This window comes from Castor canadensis, chromosome 4 (assembly GCF_047511655.1).
Source record: "Castor canadensis chromosome 4, mCasCan1.hap1v2, whole genome shotgun sequence".
Classification (NCBI taxonomy): domain Eukaryota; kingdom Metazoa; phylum Chordata; class Mammalia; order Rodentia; family Castoridae; genus Castor; species Castor canadensis.
Genome location: NC_133389.1, coordinates 81,719,836 through 81,736,481, shown reverse-complemented (window position 1 = coordinate 81,736,481; position 16,646 = coordinate 81,719,836). Strand labels below are relative to the sequence as shown.

Below are 16,646 nucleotides of genomic sequence, written 5' to 3'. Positions count from 1 at the left end.
AGTGATAAAAAGCTAAGACCCGGCACAGCCCTCACAAAGCTTCCATTCTACTACAGACCGGCTCCAAAGTAATTCTATGTAGATTTTCTTCTGGCAGTTGTACAATATTCTGCCCTAAATTAACAAGAGAAGTACAGATATTTTAAATGATGTTTAAGATACTTTAACAATAATAGAAAATCCTATAAGAATAATATTTAATAAAAGAAGCAAATTGCATAAAACATGATCTCATCAAGTTAAAGAAAAAAACATAAAAGAAATCTTTAATGGTTGGAAAACTGACCTTTAAGAATAAATGATTGGGTCAGGTGGCGATAGCTCACGCCTGTAATCCTAACCATTTAGGAGGCAGGAATCAGGAGGATCATGGTTCAAAGCCAGCCCTGAGCAAACAGTTCATGAGACCCTATCTCAAAACAACCCATCACAAAAAAAAAGGACTGGTGGAGTGGCTCAAGGTGTAGGCCCCGAGTTCAAACCCCAGTACTACACAAAAAAATAAATAAATAAATGATCGTGAGTTGGAGGCCAGCTTGGGCTACACAGCAGAGACCCTCTCTCAAAACAAACAAAAATAAAATAAACTTTTATAGGGGGAAAAAAAAAAAATCACTGGCCTGAGATTATAGCTCAGTGATAAAAAAAAAACTTGCCTAACAAGCTGGAGGCCCTCGGTTTAATCGCAAGCACTGGGAAAAAATGTGACACATATTCCAAGCCATAAATGAAGTTTATCACACAGTATAGTTACATGGCCAGCAACCAACAGAGGAAAATATTGCAATACACGGCAGCTGAAAGGTTGATGTTCAGCCAGGCGCCAGTGGCTCATGCCTGTAATCTAGCTACTTCAGAGGGTGAGAGAGGAAGGATGGGAGTTTGAGGCCAACTCCAAAACCACCATAGCAAATGGACTGGAGGTGTGGCTCAAGAGACAGAGTGCCTGTTGCAAGCTGAAGCCCTGATTTCAAACCCCAGTCCCACAAACTAAATTAATAAAGGCTGATACTCTTCATAAATGACTGTCTTTTCCAAGAGATATACACCTTAACAGAAAAATGTGCAAAAGACATAGATATAATTAAAACGAGGCCGGCACCAGTGGCTCACGTCTGTCTGTGATCCTAGCTACTTGAGGAGTACCTCAGTCATGGCAAATCTCCTAAATAACTAGAGCAAAGCAGACTGGAGATGTGACTCAAATGGTAAAGCACATGCTTTGTGAGCGCGAAGCCCCGAGTTCAAATCCCACTCTCTCTCTCTCTCATACACACACACACACACACACACACTTAATTAAAAAGAAATTCAAAAAGTTCAATGAATATTTTTAAGTATTCAAATACATTAGTAACTGTAAGAGTGCTAGTTTAGCATGACGCCAGTGGCTCACACCTGTAATCCTAGTTACTCAGAAGGCAGAGACCAGGAGGATGGAGGTTTAAGGCCAGCCCAGGAAAATTGATCATGAGACCCTATCTCAAAAATACCCAACCCCAAAACAGGGCTGGCAGAGTGGCTCAAGTGGTAGAGCACCTGCCTAGCAAGCATGAAGCCTGAGTTCAAACCCCAGTACTGCCAAAAATAAAAAAAGAATGCTAGTTTAAGATCAAATTCAATAGCCAGGCACCAGTGGCTCACACCTGTAATCCTGACTACTCAGGAGGCAGAGATCAGGAAGATAGTGGTTTGAAGCCAGGCCAGGCAAATAGTTCCTAAGACCCTATCTTGAAAAAAGCTATCACAAAAAGGGTTGGTAGAGTGGCTCAAGGTATAGGCCCTGAGTTCAAGCCCCAGTACCAAAAAAAAAAAAGATCAAATTCCATGTTTCACTTATCAGATGAAAAGTGACCGTTCTCAGTACTGGGGAAGACAGTAAAATATCATGGCTGGCCTATAAACTAGTGCATCCTGAGAAGATAATTTGGTGATATGTATCCAAAGCCTTTAATCCAATAATTCTGCTTTTAGGTATAGATCTGAGAAAGACACGAGATTTATAAACAAGGATGTTCAGAATATTGAATTTCCAACAACTGAAGTTACCTGTCCATAATACGAAACTGGCCAGAGTTACAAACTCCACACCTAACACTGTAGCTATTCAGGTCCCCAAAGCATTTTCGCTTTTGGGGCAGTACGTTGTACTAATAATCAATAAAATGTCATTTAAAAAGCGTCTGGAGCAAGGAGTGGGGCTCTGTAGCAGAGTACTTGTCAAGCATGCAGGAAGCCTGGGTTCCATCCCCAGCACTGACAAAAACATAAATAAAATTTTTTTCTTGAATATCCAAAGCATATCAAATTAGCACAGGAAAATGGCACAGTGGGAGTAACTCCCTCTTCTAACATCTACAGTGAGCAAGATGTGCCTCTTTTAAACTCTTTTTCTATTTTTGAGGTACTAGGAATTGAACTCAGGGTCTACCTTGAGCCACTCACCAGCTCTTTTTTGTGATGGTTTTCTTTCGAGATAGGGTCTTGAGAACTATTTGCCCAGGCTGGTTTCGAACTGAGATCCTCCTGATCTCTGCCTCCTAAATAGCTAGGATTACAGGCATGAGCCACCGGCACCAGCCTTTTAAAATTCTTTTTAAAAAGACCTATTGTGCTGGCTGCCAAACACCTCCTTGAAATTGGCTGATTATAGGGGTTGAGCATGGCTAACACAGCCAAATTCCTTATAGACCTGGTCGGTCAGCAAGACCTGAGAGCTCACTCTCGGCACTGTGGGATGTGGCCAAGAAGAACCACATCAGTGGACTCTAAATCTCATGCAAGTCCTTCCATCTGACCTAAAGCAAGAACGAAGAGGCCCAGTGAGGAAAGAAACTGCTCAAAGCTGGCAGCATCTGACCTTCCATGAATGAGCAAGGACAATGGCAGAAGTCACCGCACAAACAACCACAGACACAGAGGAGTGATTCCACTTGGCTCGTCACAGCCATCAATGGCCCCTGGCCTCTACAGATGGAGCTCAGCTGCACAAGACTAACTGGAGGCACCGGGCAGCCCACAGGGACAAGCCCTGTCTTCCTTGCGGTCAAATGGGGACAGCGCAGTTTCTGTCCAGGAGCAGACTCGGAGCCGCTGCTTGTAATGGGGTGACAAGCTCAGCAGACAGAGAGCCTGATGAATGCAATGGATGGACTTCACCTTCTCCCCAGATGGAGGAGACCAACGCGCTTACTGTATGCCCCATAATTCAGGGTGGCCCCACAGAAATCAGCGTTCCTCTGCCCCTCTGTGCTTCCCATGTAAGTCAGTGAAACATGCTGGGGGCTCATGAGGAAGAATGTGCTCAACACAGACCCTAATAGTGACAGAAATTGTCAAAACTCTGACCATCAGGACACCGATGCCACCTGCGCACCTGATAAGGGGAACTAGCACTGCCTGGCCTGCAGTCCCAGCACTCGGGAGGCAGAGGCGGGAGGATCGCAAGTTTGAGGCCAGCCTGGGTTACAAAGAGAGACTCTGTCTCGAGAAAACAAGCCCAAACCAGGAACTAGCAATTGGACAAGCTCCATCATGCCAGGAATTTCATTTACCTTCACACTTCTTCACAAAAAATTAAGACTTCTCCCCAGTGCCGGTAGCTCACACCTGTAATCCTAGCTACTCGGGAGACAGAGGTAAATAGTTCTCAAGACTCTTCAAATCCCAGTACCACCACCAAAAAAAAAAAAATTAAGACTTCTTATTTTGCACATGAAGACACTCAGGCTCAGAAAAAAAGAAACAGCCACTCAAAAGTCACAAAGCTACTTAGTGCAAGAGTTGGAATTTGAACTCTAAGCTTAGGTGGGCAATCTCGCCCCATTGCCACAAAGAAAACACAAGCAGAAGTCAGTCCCCATGCTACAGAGGACAGGGCCAGCCTCCCCGTCAGCACTGCCCTGGGCAGTTCCAAAACAGGACAGCAGATCTGGTAAACTAAAAGCGCTCAGTCTGTGCTTACAAAGGGCATCAATGGCAGTCACCATCAATGGTATCGGCCACCAGCCACTGAACATCTGCTCCACGCAGGGGCTAGGATGAATGCTACGGGTGCCCCATGCTTGGCCTGCATTCTAACTGTGTAGTCCACATTTCCTTTTTCTTTTTGAGATGGGGTCCTGCTGTGTTGCCCAGGGTGGCCCAGAATTCCAGGGCTCAAGAGCTGCCTCAGCCTCCCAGTAGCTGGGACTGCAAACATGTGTCCCCATGTGTCCCTGTGCCCAAGGGTTCAGCGTTTCCCCTTTCAGATGGAACCGTGGAGACTCAGGGAAGAATCTGAACCTGTCCGTGACACCAAAGCCCTACTCTTTCCAGAGCCCCACCTCACCCATGTGACAACTGATGAGGCCCTCACTGTTCATGCGTCATCCTGGCCCCTGTCCCACCCTGGTCTGGAGCAATACCTTGGTTGAGGTAGGTCAGGGTCTCTTCATGCAGCTTCACAGCTGGGGACGTGGCAGCACACAGCACGTACTGCAGGGGCGGCAGGCGGGCTCCGTTCTCGGGGGACAGCTGTGGCTCCTCCTGCTTGAAGATGGGCAGGGCAAGCACATCCCTGCAACACACAGGAAGTTACTGTCACAAGCAGGATCCTGGGGCCCTTCCCAGAGACAGAGCAAAGCAGGAGAGCTAGACGCAGACGGCGGCGATGCTGGCCTAGCTTCTGACCCTCAGGTCACAAGCACTCCAGATGTTTAACAGGTCACTCCTGACACTCAAGAGATTCAGCCATCAAGTCACTGAGGAGGTAAAAAGGCGTAATCTACTACCTCCAGCAAACTTAGAAGTGACAATCTTAGAAGTGATGGAGACTAGCAGCAATGAAGTGACATTTAGAAGTCATTTGCACCCTCCCACCCCCTCACCCCCATGCTGTCGATGCAACCTGGAACTTCACACAAGCTGGGCAAGCCTCTGCCACTGAGCCATGCCCCCAGCCCCCAGCCATTTGGTTTCTATCCACAGGAGACCACTCATCACATGTTACTTTTAGAATAACCTGAGGGATGAGACACTTTAGTTTTTAATCAACTCATCTGTTTATCAGCCACTTCTCAAGACCAAAAACTCCCAGCCTTGAGGCTCCGTGAAGTATGCAAATAAAGAGACCAGCTGGCTTCACTCACCCAGGTGGACATTCCCCCATCCCTTCTGAAAATGACCTGCTCCCCCCGCCACTCCCCTCCCGATTTAAGGCTCATATCTATCCCTCCAAACTGCAAAAAAGGAGGAAGAACCTTGCTTTCAGTCAGTTTTTTTACCTAAATGTAAAATCTGAGCTGCTCAAAGATTCTTTTCTTCTACCTCAATACACAACTCCCACTGCATCAAAAATGCCAGTCTACCATCAGCCTGTGACCAAGGTACTTGTTTCTAGATTTTTTTTTTTTTTTTAAATTTAGACAAGGTCTCACTTTCTTGCCCAGGCTGGCCTCCAACTCCTGGACTCAAGAGATCCTCCTACCTTAGCCTCCCAAATAGCTGGGATTTCAGATGGGCACCCTAAGCAAGGGACCAAGAAATCCTTGAGAACTTGAGTGACCTATAGGCAGGAGGGACTTGCTTAAGACTTCTAAAGTAGTGCACTACAGAAACAGGTGCCAAAAAGGCATCCTGCCCTATCTTGATAACCCTTCTCCCTTCGTGGGTCCCACGGCCATGAATCATCAGCCGACCCTACTTCACAGCATAAACAGTCACTGGAACGACCTGTTCCTTGCACATCATAAACGAGTGTCTATGAAACACAAACTCAGCACACCACACCCCGAACAAGTCTAACCAATTCACAGAAGGAAAAGCCTGGCTTCGGGCACACCTCACAAATCTTTCTCAAGCCACCATCTGCTGCCCAAAGAGGAGAGCAACCCGGCTTCGCCCACTGGGCGCCTTCCTTTTCCCAGCCCCAGGTGGTTATCTAGGAACAGGCAGGCCTGCTTACCTGGGAATTGCATAATTTCATGTTTGCCCAGACCATGTTAAGTTAATAATCCATGCACTGCAGCCTTTAAATTTAAAAAAGAGGGAGGGTGGTGGTGGCTAAGAACCATCACTCAACGGTAACTTGTTTTAAGCCTGGCATCCTTATTTGCCAAGGAATAAAAGTGACCAGAACATTAAACAGAAAGGGGAAGAAGGGAGTAAAGGCCACTACCCTGGTGAGGTCAGATGACCAAAAAGAAAAGACAAAGAAGCAAGGAGAGATGGGAGTAAGTAGCTCAGTGGTGGAGGGTGGAGTGCTTGCCTAGCATGAAAGACGCCCAAGGTTCATCTCCAACACGACAAAAAAAGGAGAAAAAAAAAAAAAAGGAAATCCAAAGAAAAGTCAGGGGACCAGGGACATATGCACCAACCCAGCCCCCCTACCCTTGGGTTCCACTGAGGTAAGCCTGCTGGATGGGGAAACCCCCAACTTCAGACAAGTGAAATTGAAGGGCAGCAGCCCTTCATCCCCAGTTCCCCTGCCTCTCCTTCTCGCAAAACCAAAATCCTAAAAGGTATCTGAGCTACTCCACAGAAATCTCCATCTCAGTAGTAGATGTCAAAATGCACTCTAGGCCAAACAAAATCGTTTCATAATGGGAAGAAGTTTTGGGGATCCAGGAAGTTTTCAACAGATGTACTTTCAATTCAAGGTCACCTTCAAACTCATTTTTAAGGTACAAGGAGATACTTAACGGCCAGCTAAACTTTGGACATAACTACAGCCCCACCTGAGATGTGCAATTCACTAAGGCATTCCCTTGCAGCAGTTTTTCTAATCGAACAATCTCCGAGATTAACATCTTCCATTGGCTTCCAATGCCCCAGAGCGGCATCCTGGGGACATCGCCATGGTCTGTAGGGAGGCCACGGTCCTAAGACCCTAGGCTTAGGTGGTGATCTCCCACCACTCTGAATCAAAAGAAGCAGACACATCAGTTATCCTCTGCTTTCTAAAAGAGGGACGCTTTCAGGGGGGACTTCGGGACAAATGCAAATCCGAAGCCAGGATAACAAAGTACCTGTGGTGATAAATCTGAGTGGGAGTGTCTTGGGGCTCCAAGGGTCTGTATGTCCGACTTTGCGGCGATCAGCGCAGAGACGCCGTCTGCCTCACTGTTCACTTTTCCTAAGCCCACGTCAAATGCCCTTTGGGTTAAATTAGGTACATTTAATAAACTGTGACTAGGATGGAAATAAAGACAGGCTGAAGCTGGTTCCGGCGAGTTCAGAAAGTGACACGACTGCCATTAGCGCCCAGCCGGCTGTACAACAGGGAAAAAACAACCCTCCTTGAACTGAAGCAAACGGGGGTCCCACTTCCTCAATGGGGTCTTTGCAAAACACAGGACTTAACTTTTCCCTTTCAAGAGCACCAGTGAAGTCCCTGCGTTGGGACAGAGATCGCGGTGAAGAGTGACAGACGCTCGGGCCTCGGCAAATATTCGCAAGCCCACCTGGCTGGGGAAAGGGCGGCTGCGTCTCCCGGGCCAGCCCACCAGGCTGCAGCGCAGGTGCGCAGGAGCGCGCTCGCCACCGCCCGCGGTCACCGGGCCGGACGAAGGGCACTGCAGAGGGGGAGAGGCTCGGAGAGGGACCCTGGCCGAGAGGGGCAAAGAGCAGGGGACTAACGTCAGGGGACAGGCTCGGGACGGATGGCAGTTTCCTGTACTCAGATCCCAGTTGGGAGAGGAGGGGCGCGGCAGAAGGACGGACCTGCCTGGGGACCCGGCGGCACAGGTGCGCCCTGTGCCCCCGGGGATCGTCGGGGAGGAGCACTCGCGGGCGTCAGACTCTGCGCCCAGTCTCCTGGGCCGGCACCCGAGACTGATCACTTGTTCTGTCTGTCCCTACAGGGGTCTCCGGGCGGGTTTGTCCCTCCCCAAAGCGCGGAAAGCCGAGATGGAGTGTGGGGGCGCGGCCCGGGGTGCAAGGGCGCCCGGGCCGGGTGGGCCCGAGCCGCGGGATTCGCTCGGCCTTACCGCAGGTAGCTGCCGGAGTTGTGCTGGTTGTAGTGCTCGGGCTGCGTGTGCCAGAAAAGCATGGCTGGAGCTCCGAGCGCGCCGGGCGAGCGAGGCGCTGCAGCGAGCGGAGACGCGAGCGCGCCGACCCTGCGGCCACCTGGAAGCGCCGCTCGGAACCCGTGCGGCCCCGCCGCCACGCGCATTTATGGGCGGCCCAGGGGCGGGGCCGCGGCTGGACCGCCCTACCCCCCACCCCACCCCATTCCCCCACCCCACCCACCCCACCCCCGCGGGAAGTGCGGCCGCCTCACCTGGCTGACCCGCGCCCGCGCCCGCGCCTTTCCCGGGAGCGAGCGTCCACCAGGAAGCGGGATCGAGGACCGGAGCGGCGCGGAGAGCTGGGCCTGGCCCTCCCTGCCACTCCCTATCCGCGAGGGTGGGGCCCAGGTGGCCCTCGCTACAGCCACCTGCCTCACGTACCCCTCAGCCCAGGGCGGGTCCCCAGAGCCTCTCGATGGTGGCCAGCGGTTTGGATGCCGGGGAACGCCGGCCCAGGCACCCTCGGTCCCCTCACCTTGTTCCTGTTGTCCCACTGCACTGCACACTGAAATCAGCATTTTTGGGTTTCCTTGTGTGTCGGCTGTCTTGTCTCCCCTACAAGGTAAACTCCAAGAAGGCAGGGCCTGGGCTCTCTAACTCACTTAAACCTACTGTCCAGAGCAATGCTTGGGACGTAGAAGGCGCTTCATAAATACTTGTTGAATAAAAGTGGAAAATGGAATGCATCGAGGGAGTAATCACAAAAGACTTCCCGGAGGAGGTGGCATTGAGCTGAAGCCTGGTGGATGCTGAGGAACCATTTGGAAGGAAAGCCATCCCAGGCAGAAGCGACAAGGGGTTCAGGCAGACCTGGCAGTGCCTGGGTGACCAAGGGGAGAGTTTAGGAGATGAGGTGGGAGAAGTGGACGGGGTAGATCGCGGTGGTGGGGGTGGAGCCCGGTTTTGTTGTTTTTAATCTCCCCTCCTTTTCCCTTTCCTCGGGACTTTATTCTGTTTCTAACGGAGGAGCTGCGTTTATGATTTGCCTTTTGAAAGGTCAGTCTGGCAGGCGTGGGGGCGGGGGTCCTGAGGGCGGAAGTCAGTTAGGAGGGAGGGAGTTCCACCATGTTGAGCCCTGCAAGTGATGCCTGCACCCCAACGCCTGAACAGCGGAGGCAGACACTCTGCCGTCTGGGAACTAACTGACTGAGTCCCCTGGAGGCCCCGACCCTTGACTCCCAGCTCCCCCAGGAGGGATATGGGTGAACCCTTCTCACTCTGCTGGCCCTGCTCCCCTCCCTCCAACCACAGGTCACCACTAGCGAGCCACTTCCTCCGAGCAGCTCTCCAGGACTGCCACCTCCCCATTGCTCTTCTGCCCCGAGAGGAAAGCGGAAATGTTTCCCCAGACACCGGTGGTGCTGGTAGCAGGCAGGCCCCCAAGCCCCACCCGGCCCTCCAGGAGCCACCTCTGCTGCATACAATGCGGCCCCAAGATCACAAGGCGCTTGGGGTGGTCCACATTCCAACGACTATCACGCCCGTCTCCGACAAGTGGCGACAATGCTAATGGGCCATTTTAGCCCCAGGACTCCCCACGGAGATGGTGAAGCTGACACCGTAGCTGCAGCACTGCTCAGGGTCTCTTGTCTGCCCGCCCCCTTTCCAGGTTTCACCCAGGTGTCGACCCTAAGGAACTCCCGAATAAACCCCACGACCACTAAGTTCCGTCAGGACCCCATTACCTGCACTCGGGATAATGCAGCGTGGGCAGCTCTTCTGTCATTCTAACCGCAGTCATCGTCGTCGTCATCGTCGTGCTGTGTGATCGGGAAAGTGGAGAGTGTCCCGGGATCCAGAGGGGGACTTTGGAGCTGGCCAAGTCTGCAGGGTGTGGGTGGGTGGAGGTGAAGCAGGGGTGGATGAAGGAAGGCCTCCCGCTGAGTGTGCATCACGTGGTAAGATGCAGAGCGAGGGAATGGACCCAGGAACTGAAGCTTGGTAAGGACTGAGACCCTGGGTCTACCACTTAGCTGTCAGAATGTGTGACCCTGGCTGCTTATCCCATCCAGAAATGGCATCCACCCCCCCCCCATACACCTTTCCAACTGGATTGGCGGCTGACTTGCTTCACCATAGAATGCAGGGGACTCAACCAGTCCTAGGCTGGCCCCTAAAGTGCCACAAGGCTTCTTTTCCTTGTGCATAGCTCTGAACCACCGCCCTCAAGGTCCCAGTGCCCACCTGGTGAGGGGACCCCGCCAGCCTTCAGTCATCCCCGCCACCTAGCAGAGCGTGTCCCCAATTCCCTGAGGAATCGGCAGCGACAAGACATGCTGGCAGACTGGGGAGCAAAGACATGATTGTGATGTTAAGCCACCAGAGTGGGAGATAGTTATTTCACACCAACAGGGAAACAAGATACGGGTCCTTTGAACCTCAGTTTTACCACTGATTAAAGGGGAGTGACAAGGCTTAGCTTTGTGGTTGTGAGGAAGCTTGGGGACCCATGAGTACCAGCTCAGGAATGGTCACCCTACTGTCCAGTGGACTCCACTTTGTAGGTGACTGCATACCCTCCCCCCTCCTTAAGTTTTTCTCCCTAAGGGTAGAATCAGCATTTGAGTCCTGCTGTGTGAATAACAATGCGAGTCTCTGCCTGTGACATTTCAGCGTGCCAAGGCACAATTAGACCTGGCTTGAACCCCTGCGCCTTCTCACCAGTCTGCTGAGAAGACAGATACAGGAAACGGTCACGGTCACCAGTTCTCTTTTCTCTCTTGTGGAAGTCCGTGGTCTTCGTGTGCCAGGCCCAGTGCCATTGGCTGGGCGCTTCTCAATGCTGAGAAGTAGAATCTGAAGCTCGAGAGGCTGGATGCCGCAGCTGGGAGCGGAGGCCAGGTATCCTGAATTCCTTTCTTCACCCGATGCAGGACAAACTTGCATTGCTCCAAGGATCAGCCCAGTGTCCCTCCAAGGGCAGCAGCAAGGTCCCTGCAGAATTGTCAGGGGCCACCCTCTTGGCAGCTCCCCAAGGGCTCCCAGCTGCACTTGGAGGAGATCACTATTAAGACTCTGGAGCCCGAGAAGATGGTTTTTGATGGCTGGATGGGAATTCAAGGATGGCCTAGGTAAGGAGTGGGATTTGGCCCAGGGCAAAGGCAGTAGGGATGCTCTGAGGAGGGAGGGAAGCAGGGCGGTGGGGGGAAGCTGTGAGGCCTGGGTAGAGGCTCTGGAACTCTGGGGCCTGGCCAGCCCTCCGAGTTGTCCAGAATTTGAGCAACGGGTCAGGTCTTTGTATACCACATTCACCAGCCATGATCAGATATGTTTGCCCCTGGACAAAGGGCTCAGGTGGAACCTGGAGAGTACTCAGTGCTGTCACCTACTGATGCTCCCCATAGTGGGGCACTGAGTGCCTCAGCCCGGAGGGGACACCTCGGCCAGGCACCCCGGCCAGGCACGAGGCACCCACCACGCTCTTTAAGCTTGGGCTCTTTACTTATGGTGAAGATGATGATGCCTCTTGGAGCCACAGGGAGGACTGAGGGTGAGAGAGCAGGCAGAGGGCTCTGCCGATCAGCCAGTCACCAAGCATCATTATTACTTCTCTCAGGCTCACTAAAACCCTCAGGCTCTGGTTAGAACTATATTCTGCCAAAAGAAACAGAATTCCCTCCCCTCCACCCCCACCAAAAAAAAAAAATGGCTTAAACCGCACAGAGACTTGTGTCCTCTCAAGTTCCAGAAGTCTAGGGTTAACACTGTCCAATATGGCACCCACCTGCCACAAATGGCCACTGACCACTTAAAACATGGCTGGTCTGAATCTAGATGTGCTGGATCTAAAGCACACGCCAAGTTCAATGACTTAAATGAAGTGGAGCGCTGGTGGCTCGCACCTGTAATCCTCACTACTCAGGAGACAGATCAGGAGGATTGTGCTTGGAAGCTAGCCAAGGCAAATAGTTCGTGAGAATATCCATCGCAAAATGGGACTGTGGAGTGGCTCAAGGTGTAGACCTTGAGTTCAAACCCCAGAACCACAAAAAAAAACCAAAAAAACCAAAGACTTATATGAGAAAAAGAGGCGAGGATAGAGCTCAGTATTATATATATATTATATATTTTTATACCAATCATATGATAAATGGTAATATTTTTAATGTATTAAACACTACGAAAATTAATTTTACCTGTTTACTTTTACTGCAAAAATTATACAATGGCTAACATTTGTGACTTGCTTTATATTCCATTGGACAGAGCTGACATGAAGCAGTGGCTGCCAACCAGGTGACTTGTCCCACCTCCCACCGCAGAGGACAATAGCAATCTCTGGAGGCTCCCCACTCAGTCGGGAGTGATACCAGGGAAGCTGCTCCACATCCTAATTTCTCACAGCAAAGAATTAGCTGGGGTAAGGGAAACCCTGGTTAGAAATAAATAACCATGGCACCCAGTCCCCTTTTTGGGATTTTTAGGCAGCACTGGGGTTTGAACTCAAGGCCTCATGCTTGCTAAGCAGGTGCTCTACCACTTGAGCCACTCCACCAGCCGTTTTTGTCATGGGTATTTTCAAGATAGGGTCTCTTGAAGTATTTGCCCAGGGCTGGTTTCAAACAACAATCCTCCTGATCTCTGTCTCTTGGGTAGCTAGGACCAGCGCCCAGCTTTTTTGTTTGTTTGTTTTGTAGTGCTAGGGATGGACTCCCCATTCTTCTTCTTTCTTTGCTGTGTGTACCTTTCTTTTGCAAAGTATTGGTACAGCAGCTACAGGAACTCCAGCTATTATGACAGCATTTCTACCAGGCAGAAAAAGGAAGGCAGAATATGGGCTGGGCACACCTTTCATCTTCAAAGATGCACACGCCACTTCTGAACCCAGTCACCTGCCCTTTTCTTGCAGTGGTCTGAATCAGATGTACTGGAGATGTATTCCTTATTGGAGTGGCTTGTGTCCAGCCCCCCACCCCCCAAAAGATTGACAGTTCTCACTGAGAAAGATGGGAGAATGGATATGAGGGAAACTAGTGTCTGTTGTGCTTTGCCAGGGGCACAGGTAAGGAACGTGTCAGATACAGAAACAAGGCTAGTGGGTAAGGCGACTTGCCAGGGCACAGTGCATGGCAGAGCTGGGCGTGAGTCAGGCCTCCTGACACTCATCAATGTCTTCATTACCACCAACATGCCGTATGATAGACTTGCCTCAATCCCATTTGTGTCTGAATCCCACTTTCCAGGGGCTGAACCATCTCCCCCAGATGTGGTTTGTTTTCATGGCTGATCCCAGTTTCACCATCAAGAACTTGCCTAGAAGCTGGGTGTCAGTGGTTCATGCCTATAATCCTAGCTACGTGGTAGGCTGAAATCAGGAGAATTGTGTTGTGAGCTCAGCCTGGGAAAATAGTTCATGAGACTCCATCTCCAAAATAACTAGAGAAAAATGATCTGGAGGCGTGGCTCAAGCAATACAGCACCTACCTTGTTGGCCGAGGCCCTGAGTTCAAACCCCAGTAACTAGCTAGAGCCTTTCCTTAAGCTGTTTCTTCAATGTCGGATCAAGTCTGTGGATTAATAAATAGTATCGTGTCAACCCCAGTTCCTTAGCTTTGACGAATGGGGGTGGATAATGAAAGATGGTAATGGTGGGAGAAGCTGGGTGAAGAGACTCAGGAGTTCTCTGGGTTTTGTTTTTTGCCTTTTGTCTTTTTTGAAACAGGTCCTCACTGTGTAGCCCAGGCTAGCCTAAAACTTGTAATCCTCCTGCTTTAGCCTCCCAAATACTGGAATTACAGGCATGCACCATCATACCCAGCTAGTATTGTCTGTGTTGCCAACTTTTCTGGACATCTACAGTTACCCCAAAATATACTCAGAGCCTTGCATATGCTAGCAAGTGCTCTATCTCTGAGCTACACCCCCATCCCTGATTTGCTTTCATTAAAGCAAAGCTCACCTGCATCATTGACATGTTGCATGTTCCAAACTGCCCAGCCAGGGTGATTAGAGTCTAAACAATGGCTATGTGTCTAGCCCTCGACATATCCAAGCTCTACATGGGAACATTGTTTGCTATTTTGCTAGTTCATCCTCTTTCACAACTGCCCCTTGAAACGGATGACGGACCCAGTGTACAGATGAGGCTATGGAGACCTACGAGGTCAGGCCACCTGCCCAAAATCACCTACCCAACAAGTGGAGGAGCTGGGATTTGAACTCAGCCCCTCCCATTCCAAAGAACCTACTATGACCCTCCATCTCCTCTCCCCTTTCTACCCCAGGTGTCCCATTAGTCTCTCAGACAGCCTTCAGGTATTCTCATCCTGAAGAGGGCTGCCCTGCGCTGCACTCAGCAGTCACAGCAAATTGTCCTGGGTGGAGCTGGCCACCTGCACTTTGGCACAGTGCCTTCCCTCCAGGGCCAACCAAGTCCTGTTATCTGCCTCACACCTTCTGCAAATGTCCCCAGTTACAGGTGCCAGCCTCCGCAGGGGCCACACAGAGTGCCTCTTCCCTAGGTCCAGGGACAGCTACTCCAGAGAAATGGGGGGGGGGGGCAGAACACCAGGAGGGAGACTGCAGCCGGACCCTCCCCAGGGACACAGCTGAGGCAGAAGAGGGAAGGAGTCATTGCTTCCATTTGTTTCCCTGTACACCTCCGACATACTAGGGAGGTGGGTGTCGTTACACCTAGAGAGACCCAAGCTCCAAAGTTCAGCACCTTGTCCAAACTTGCACAGCTTGGGGGCAGTGGGACAGGACCGGTGTAGTGTCTAGCTAGAGAAGCCAGGCCCTGTCCACTGCTCCAAGCTCAAAGAAGAAGCCAGACAAGCTTCTACAAATTTCCTCAAGGAACTTTTTTTTTTGTGGTATTGGGATTTGAACTCAGGGCCTCACACTTGCTAGGCAGGCGCTCTACCACTTGAGCCACACTTTCAGTCTATTTTAGAGTGGGGGCGGTCTCACGAACTGTTTGCCCAGACTGGTCTTTTTTTTTTTTTTTTCTGAAATGTTTTTTTTTTATTATTCATATGTGCATACAAGGCTTGGGTCATTTCTCCCCCCTGCCCCCACCCCCTCCCTTACCACCCACTCCGCCCCCTCCCTCTCCCCCCCACCCCCTCAATACCAAGCAGAAACCATTTTGCCCTTATTTCTAATTTTGTTGTGGAGAGAGTATAAGCAATAATAGGAAGGAACAAGGGTTTTTGCTGGTTGAGATAAGGATAGCTATACAGGGAGTTGACTCACATTGATTTCCTGTGCATGGTGTTAGCTTCTAGGTTAATTCTTCTTGACTTAACCTTTTCTCTAGTTCCTGGTCCCCTTTTCCTATTGGCCTCAGTTGCTTTTAAGGTATCTGCTTTAGTTTCTCTGCGTTAAGGGCAACAATGCTAGCTAATTTTTTAGGTGTCTTACCTATCCTCACCCCTCCCTTGTGTGCTAAAGCTTTTATCACGTGCTCAAAGCCCAATCCCCTTGTCCCAGACTGGTCTTGAACCGTGCTCCTTCTGATCTCTGTCTCCTGAGTAGCTAGGATTACAGGCATGAGCCACCGGCACCCAGCTCCTTGAGGAATTTGATATTGGGGACTGCCAGTGAAAACACCCAGATTGCCCCATAGTGACAAATCAGTAGCAGGCCCTCCCATAAATCCTGAGCTCCCAACCAGTTGCTTAGTCCCTCTGAACAAGCAGATAACTAAGGATGACCCAACAAGTGAGAAAGGGCTTTGCATTAAAAGATAAAGACCAAACCACAAACACGGGCCCAGGAGAGAGGAAGCAAGAGTTAACTGGGGGAACTGGAAGCCAGCACAGAGCAGATCCATTTAGAAACCTGTCACCGAGCGCTGGTGGCCCATGCCTGTAGTCCTAACTACTTTGGAGGCAGAGAACAGGAGGATCGCAGTTTGAAGCCAGCCCAGGGAAATAGTTCAGGAGACCCCCAACTTGAAAAAAACCATCACAAAAAAGAGTGGGTGGAGTGGCTCAAGTGGTAGAGTGCCTGCCTTGCAAACGAGAGGCTTTGAGTTCAAAAAGAAAGAAAAGAGTTTATCAAGTCAGGCACCAGTGGCTCACATCTGTAAACCTAGCTATTCAGGAGGCAGAGATCCCGGTTTAAGGCCAGGCTCGGAAATAGTTTGTGAGACCCTATCTCGAAAATACCTAACACAAAAAAATGATTGGCAGAGTAGCTCAAGTGGTAGAGCTCCTGCCTAGCAAGTGTGAGGCACTGAGTTCAAACCCTAGTACCACCAAAAAAAAAAAAACAAAAAAAAAAAAAAAGAAAAGAAAAAAAATGAAATCTATCAGTGCTGCCTTGGGCCAACCCTTGTTGATAAGGCACACAGCATGCCGTATACCAGCGCTGCCTCGCCTGGCTACGGCAGGGGCCATGGGAGCAGCCCATGCTAGCACCAAGCCACACCAAAGCACCATTGGCTCATCAGGTCATGTGCCCATGGGTGGTGTCCACCTGGGGCCACACCTGCTCTCGAGGCTGGATGTCACACCTCTTGTGGTCCGTGGGATTATGACGTCTCCCAGATCACCTGCTCTTCGATGACTTCCTGCACAGCCCCAGTTAGCTTGACTGCTTTCATGAGGCTCAGTGTGACCTCCACCAGGGAGCCTTCCGATCTCCAGAAGAGCA

General features: G+C 50.6%; 1 protein-coding gene across 1 annotated transcript in view; it reads right to left on the bottom strand.

The window, feature by feature from the left end:
* Tfcp2l1 (transcription factor CP2 like 1) overlaps window positions 1–8,125 on the bottom strand; it is a 59,198-nt gene extending 51,073 nt beyond the window's left edge. The window contains exons 1-2 of the mRNA XM_020175363.2: window positions 7,968–8,125; window positions 4,407–4,558 (exon numbers count right to left, since the gene is read on the bottom strand). Coding sequence (XP_020030952.1) covers window positions 4,407–4,558; window positions 7,968–8,029 — 214 coding nt within the window. The 5' untranslated portion in view covers window positions 8,030–8,125. The remainder of the gene's footprint in view (window positions 1–4,406; window positions 4,559–7,967) is intronic.
* Window positions 8,126–16,646: the final 8,521 nt, after the last annotated feature.